Source organism: Nuphar pumila, chromosome 8 (genome assembly GCF_984573655.1).
Source record: "Nuphar pumila chromosome 8, dmNupPumi1.hap1.1, whole genome shotgun sequence".
Taxonomy (NCBI): domain Eukaryota; kingdom Viridiplantae; phylum Streptophyta; class Magnoliopsida; order Nymphaeales; family Nymphaeaceae; genus Nuphar; species Nuphar pumila.
The window spans coordinates 111,232,306-111,239,656 of NC_143256.1; the positions used below are offsets into that span (position 1 = coordinate 111,232,306).

The 7,351-nt window shown below is 37.7% G+C and overlaps 1 protein-coding gene across 1 annotated transcript; it reads left to right on the forward strand.

Annotated features, from left to right (window-relative positions):
• The first annotated feature begins 282 nt into the window (after nucleotides 1–282).
• On the forward strand, nucleotides 283–5,735 carry LOC149830218 (sulfite exporter TauE/SafE family protein 3-like). The gene is made up of 12 exons (XM_090015407.1): nucleotides 283–405; nucleotides 623–782; nucleotides 2,503–2,703; nucleotides 2,821–2,885; nucleotides 2,978–3,068; nucleotides 3,197–3,270; nucleotides 3,355–3,441; nucleotides 3,574–3,624; nucleotides 3,726–3,944; nucleotides 4,340–4,433; nucleotides 4,524–4,664; nucleotides 5,662–5,735. The coding sequence occupies exons 1-12, from the start codon at nucleotides 283–285 to the stop codon at nucleotides 5,733–5,735; spliced, it is 1,380 nt and encodes a 459-aa protein (XP_089871533.1).
• The last annotated feature ends 1,616 nt before the right edge of the window (nucleotides 5,736–7,351 follow it).

Genomic DNA, 7,351 nt, shown 5'->3' on the forward strand with positions numbered 1-7,351 from the left:
TGCAATTGTATTCGGAAGATATATCGTCAGAAGAAGAACTAAAAGGACGGAAATTTTTTGCAGTTGAGAAGCTCCGTCTGAGAACTTGGGGAAGTTAGTCGGATCATCCGAGCTGCTGCTTTACGTGGAGATTGTTCGTTAATTAGGCCGAAATTCAAGGACGGTAACCCCGATTGTTCTTAATGGAGGAAAAATGTATCAGAAGCCTGAGTTTGTAACTAGAAACAGTAAGAACTGGGAGGAGAAATCTGGAAATCAGTCTAGGTGGTCTGCGAAGACCAGATGGGAGGAACGGGTGGAGCAGAAGCATGGAGGTGGACTGCGGTGATCGGGCTAACCTGCATATTGGCGTCCGCCTCCGTCTCGGCGGAGCGGAACCGGATGCTGCACGACCACAAGATCGCCGTGAGTGCTGAGAGAGAGATGGAAGATCTGAGAAAGCTCATAAAGTTGCTATGGCAGTCCGATTATTACGTGTTGTAACCAAGAATCGTACTCCCATGTCACTTTCTGTTTTCATCATTTTTATCTTTGTTTTTCTTCCCTTCTTTCTTCTAAATCGTGGTAAAGTAGAGTGCATGAGTTGAGCTGGCTTCTGCTTCTCTCTCTGTCTCTCTCGCAGGACACGAGGTTTGGGTGGAGGGTGGTATTGGGGACGGTGATTGGGTTCTTCGGAGCGGCGTTTGGGAGCGTGGGAGGAGTCGGAGGGGGAGGGATATTCGTTCCCATGCTCACCCTCATCATCGGCCTCGACGCCAAGTCTTCTACGGCCATCTCTAAATGTAAGCACACGATTGAAAATTTCCCTTGCTTCCTCTCTTCAGCATTGATGGTAACAGTTTAAAAAAAAAAAAAGACTTAGCCCTTTACTACGTTCGATTTGATACAGGTGATGTTACGAGTGATGCACGCACCATAGTGACAAACATTTTTATCGGCAAAATCTCGTTTTTCAAAAAACTCGCGAGAAATTGAAATTTTTTCATAAATCTCGCTTTTTTTGGTGCAAAATCTCGGCAATAAAAAAATAAATTAAAAAATATGAAAATTATTTTATATAAGAAAATATTAATAAAATTTATTTAAAAATAAAAATACAAGGGTTTTTCATGATAAATAACCGTTTAAAACATACATATCACGGTGTTTATGTTTTTTTATAAATCTCACGATATTTTGAAAATCTCGCAAAAAGTTACCGTATTAAACTTTCAGGCAATTTCTCGTGATATATCACAAGATTTTCATAAATATCACGATATTTGTCACTATGGCACTCACTCACCGTGTTTGTGAACTGGTTGTCCTTATTCTGGCACGGTCTCGATAACTGAGGGATGGAAGAGGGTCAGAAGCAAATTGTCCGTTATGAGTAAGCCATAGTCCAATCCGGAGCATATGCCGTCTGGGGCAGTTTGTATAAGTAATGGGAACAGGGTAGCAACTTAATTAGCAGAGGAACTGGGATGAAATTGGACTTAACCCGAACCATTTGGATTATATAACAACCTAGCAGAGGAACTGTGCTGGAATCGGACCTAGCCCAATTCCTTTTGTGTGCGCGCATGCACACATATATATGGATAATACATCTGGGATAAATGAAACATGCTAAATGGGTCTTTTGGCTTTTTCGGTGTTTTTTTTTTTTTGTGGTTTCAAACCCATAAATGTGTTTGGCATGGTGAATTTATTAGGAATACACACATGTATCATGTGTTTTCAATGAAAAAATGGATATTTAAAGCATAAAAAATTGACAAAGAATCTAGACCATTGATTATTAGAACCTTATAAAAAACCACTAATGTGTGAAAATGGAATGTTTCATGAGCTGTTATCTATAAAAATCATGTACATAAGTCCATCTTACTGTCAAAATTTAAAAATAAAATGAAAAACCCATTTAGCATATTTCATTTAGCACCGATTAATTACTCATATATATATATATATAGTGAGTGGTAGCTGCTTACCATTTAGCTGGTTAACCTCCATTAGACGTGCATGTCATCGTTAAAAAACAACCTTTAGCGCACACAAAAAGTACAGGTAAAGGCCAAGGAGTCTTTAGCGATGCTTCTGCATTTCTTTTAACCTTTAGCGCATTAATGAATTACCCATATATATATATATATATATATATATTAGATGGTTTGAGCTAAAAAAGTAACCTTGCACTTTTAAAACTATCATTTTTTTTGTGTGTTTTAGTCATCTTTATAATGTTGAATCTATCTAATGCTAAACTTAATTAGTTTAACGGTAAATTAACTCTTATATATATATATATATATATATATATATATATATATATATATATATAAGTCGAGTTGTTTTTCTTTTATTTAAAATAATCAAAGAATTCAGTTCTTTACTTTTATGATGAGATTTTAATTCCGTGTAAATTAAAACTGAAGGTGTGTGTGTGGTCCCTTGTAAACCCAAACATTAACACCCAAAAACATACGACGACTGAAGTTTATTGCTTTTCTGGGACAGGCATGATTATGGGTGCAGCAGGATCGACTGTTTACTGCAATCTGAAGCTAAGGCATCCGACGCTACCATTGCCACTCATCGATTACGACTTGGCTCTGCTCTTCCAGCCCATGCTTATGCTGGGAATCAGCATCGGCGTTGGTTTCAATGTCGTTTTCGCAGAATGGATGGTCACTGTATTGCTGATCATCATCTTCACGAGTAATTCTTTGTGGCTGAATATACACATTCTCATGCTTTTGTCAAGTTTTTTTTATTTTTTTATTTTTTGTGAATTTTATTGAATGTGATGACCGACGATTGTTTGCGCTCAACCAGTTACATCAACAAAAGCTTTCCTCAAAGGTGTTGAAACATGGAAGAAGGAAACCAAAATGAAAAGGGTACGTCCTTCGTGATCTAACTGAGAAAAAGTTGGCAATCAACCTTTAGTGGAGTTACTTACATGAATGGACTGCTATTGTTTTGATTTCAGGCTGCTAAAGAAAATGATAAGTTGGCCGGGTTCGTCTGTGATTGCAATAAAGTTCCAAAAGCAAGCACGGTTTCCATGGCTCCTAGAATGGGTCGGAAACTCAAGTCTTGATACCCTGGTTGCACTGGGTGCAGTTCAATCAGGCATCATCACATGTTCACTTTTCATGCTCTTTACTCAGTTGATATTCATCATCTCTTTTATTTTCATGTGTTTCAGGCAATGAGGAAGTAGAATCTGGTGGCCAAACTAATGGCATGAAAACAGGGAGCAAAGACCCTGGAGATGCAAACGTGAGTTTTTTTTGTTATAACTTTATGTCCATCCAATTTCCAAATGTTATCTGTGTTCACTGCCTGTGACTTTTGACCGTTCAGGTTTCTATCCTGGAGAATGTCTACTGGAAGGAACTTTTCCTTCTCATCTTTGTTTGGGTTTTATTTCTCGGCTTCCAGGTTGCAAAGGTTTGTAATTCATCGTCCCCATAGTGACACCATTGAAATTTAAGCTTATGTGTTTATGTAAATCCCATGTTTGCTCAACTGGTTCTCTATCTTCAAACCCCAGTAATTCTTTTGAGTTCCTTCTGTGTGCAGAATTACACAAAAACATGCTCAACGTTATATTGGGTTTTAAACCTACTTCAGGTTAGCTACCTAGCATATTAGTACTACAAAACTATTTCAGTCGTTTGATTGGTAGGTGGATAATGACTAATGTTGCATATGATGCTTATTGATGTCCTCAGATCCCTGTTGCTGCTGGGGTATCACTCTTTGAAGCTGTGAGCTTATACAAAGGAAAGAGAACCATAGCATCGAAGGGTAAAGGGACAAATTGGAAAATCCATCAGCTGGTCCTATACTGTTGTTTAGGCGTGCTGGCTGGTATAGTAGGTGGGCTGCTTGGTCTAGGAGGAGGCTTCATCTTAGGTCCCCTGTTCTTAGAGCTGGGCATACCTCCCCAGGTATCTTATTATATTTTTTTGTCTCTATGTAGTAATGCTCTTATTGTCAAAGTACTTTCCACCAAAATTAACATCTTCCTCAAAGGCATAATTTTACCCAAGTAACATGCGCTACATGTGCTCCTATCATCTAGCCAAAGTTCCAAGTCTTAATGGTCCTCTGAACAAGCTAGACCTCATCCTCTCAGAGCAATCAAACATTACTGCAATCTTTACCATGTTTCTCCGTGTGTGTGTGAGAGAGAGAATGCAGGCTTGCATGTCTGCATTCATGTATTTGTTTCTGTGTTTTTTATTCTACATGAAAATGTAGTGCTTTCATTTACTTTCAATTCCGAGGTCATCTGGCATCTGCAAAGGCTCCTATTAACTGAAGTGTTTACTTTCTGTCACAGGTTTCAAGTGCTACAGCTACCTTTGCCATGGCTTTCTCTTCATCCATGTCTGTTGTCGAGTACTATTTTCTAAAAAGATTCCATGTCCCATACGGTACGAACTATGAGAATTTTTCGCATTATTCTTGGAGCTGTGAAAGTTGGTTCGACTGAAGAATTTGTTTTTTTTGTTGTTGTATGCCAGCACTATATTTCATTGGTGTGGCAGCAATAGCTGCATTCGTGGGGCAACGTGTTGTGAGAAAATTGATTATCGTATTGGGGAGAGCATCCATCATCATCTTCATTTTGGCCTCCACAATTTTTGTTAGTGCAATCTCACTGGGTAAGAATTTAAGGGCCTCTCTATCCTGTAAGACACTTGTTTTGCCGTTTTTCTTGGTACACGCATGCATGTTTAGACATGCGTAAAATTCTCCATTCTTTGTTATTTTTCCATGGAAACAGAGTTTTTAGATTTTTTCTCTTTGATAGGCAAGTTTGGGGCATACTTCCATGCAGGGGCGTAGCTAGGATTCATGTGAGGGGGGGGGCAAACAGGGGTGTAGAAAAAAAACTATTTGTGTGATAGTTGGGGGTTCGGGGGCAGCGCCCCCGAAAAAATTTTTTTTTGAGATAAAATAAAAAATGGCTACAATTATTAATAAAAATCTATTTCATATGGACAAATCAAACTATTTGCTGCAGTAAGGGCTGGGCTGGGCTAAAAAATGGATAAAAATCTATTTCATATGGAATCAGGGCAGGGTTAGGACTGTGCTTTTAAAAAAAAAAAAAATTAACTGTTTGGGGAGGCAGGACTGGGCTACAGCCCAGTCCTGCCCCCCCCTAGCTACGCCCCTGCTTCCATGGGATTCGAATCCGAAACCCCTTGGTTATGTAATAGGACCTAACCATCCAACTCTCATTTGACCCCCGAGCTTCCTGGTTTTTGTTCTACTGAGAATTTTAAATTTGTGACATGATGTTCTAAACTTCAAGCAAGTGATCCATGTGGCAACAACAAGCATTCATTCCTTCACACTGAGATGTTGAAGTAGTTAATGAAGCAATTTGACTACTTGAAAACTGATTGCAGATTGAGACACAAGGGCATAACAATTACTGTCTAGGCTTCTAGTATGTCAAAGTTGTTTGTTTACAGCCTTCCAGATAGATCAATGAGCATAATGTAGAATGATATGAACATGTTGATTTCTTGAATTTTGTGCACGTGTATTTAACCGTATCCAATTTGTACATGTGTTTACACTTAGAAATGATCTGTCCGTGCACTATAAATGCCTACTGAGTTTTCTTTTGACATTGATCTATTTTCACAGGTGGAGTCGGTATATCAAACATGTTCCAGAAGATTGAAAAGCATGAGTACATGGGATTTGAGAATTTGTGCTAATCCGTCAACTAGTAGAAAGAAGAATGGAGAAACAAAAAGGCCTCCTTCGTAATCTTCACCACCTTCGCAGCTCTTCCTCAAGTGATGTTTCCATATAAATTTATCGGTTTCTTGGTTGAAAATAGTGCCATGAGAGGTGACCGTGGTTTTTTTTTCATTTTTGTTGATTTTATGCCCTTAAAATTGCTTGAAGGGCTTGGTTTTTGTAAGGGTCATGAGGTGAAAAGAAAGGCAAAAATCGCTCTTTCTTTGGCTGAATAGTGGCTTTATGTTTTGAGGCATCTCTCTGTTCCTAACATTCATCCCTTGCATTGCAAGAGCAAGTGAAGAGAATTGTTGATTTTGAGGTGGCCATATGATTTATAGTTGGATGACTGTCAAATGTTTGTATGCTTCATGGCCTATTCAACCGAGTCAATTAGTAATGTGTTGGTGCCCTACACTAAGGACCCCAAACCTAAATGAGATTGGGCAACTATTGTTGATCCAAATACGAATCAAGGTCACCTAATTCAAAAATTGAATCTAGTGTCAAATCTCGGTCACTATGATTCCAATCTAAGTTGATCCCATAAGTGGGGTTTAGTTTTGCACAATCAGCATGCACTCAAAATTATCATATTTCAATCTCCTTTTTTTAGGGAGATCATATTTATGAGGTGCAATGAGATCACATCAATACCACGATGACCCTTTACTCTAATTACAATGATAAATGTTCGGATACAAGATTGATGTATTGCCAACAATCAATCCACTCTATGACCCCACGCAGAAGAGGGATAAAGATGCCCAAGACTTTATCAATCAGTGAAGAGTTGTATACCACCGAATAAAGGATCCAATACATAAATCTCATGCACGCACCATGATCTTAGACAACTTCAACAAGTTGTTTAAGGGTCTTTTAACTACTCAAAAGTGTGAGACCTTTGTCGATCTAATTGATGTTGCTATTTGGATGAAAAAAAACCTTAAAAAAGACATGTATAATGGGATTTTGGTTAATGTTGGGTCTGAAAGAGCCAAGCTAAAATACCTTTAAGAAGCTAATTTTTTCATACATGTAAAACATAATTTTGACAGACACCAAATAGTATTGTTTTTTTTTAAACCACCTTTTCAAAACATGGAAAACGATCAATCACATTGACACTAATAAAAAAGGGAATTGTAAATACAAACCTTGACTTTGGATCATCATGCAACCAAGATTCATCAGAGTTCCCAACTTAATGACCACAACTAGAATATGATATAAGATTTTGCATAGTCTTCTTTTCAACAGTTGGTTTCCTTACAACATCTTAAAAGCTATATATATATATATATATATATATATATATATATATATATATATATATATATATATATATATATATATATATATATTAGTTGATGAAAGAAATGCCAAAAAAATGGATCAACAGATACAAGAAATAACAGTTTTACTGGCTCAGCGTTTACGCCAGTAAAAGCCTCGCCAATAAAGCTTTTACTGGCGCAATTTTTACTGGCATGTTTTCAGTGCCAGTGAAAACCTTTCACTCGTGCAATATTTGTGCCAGTGAAAGACGGAAAACTGCTGCAGGAAAATATCTTTACTGGCGCTAATT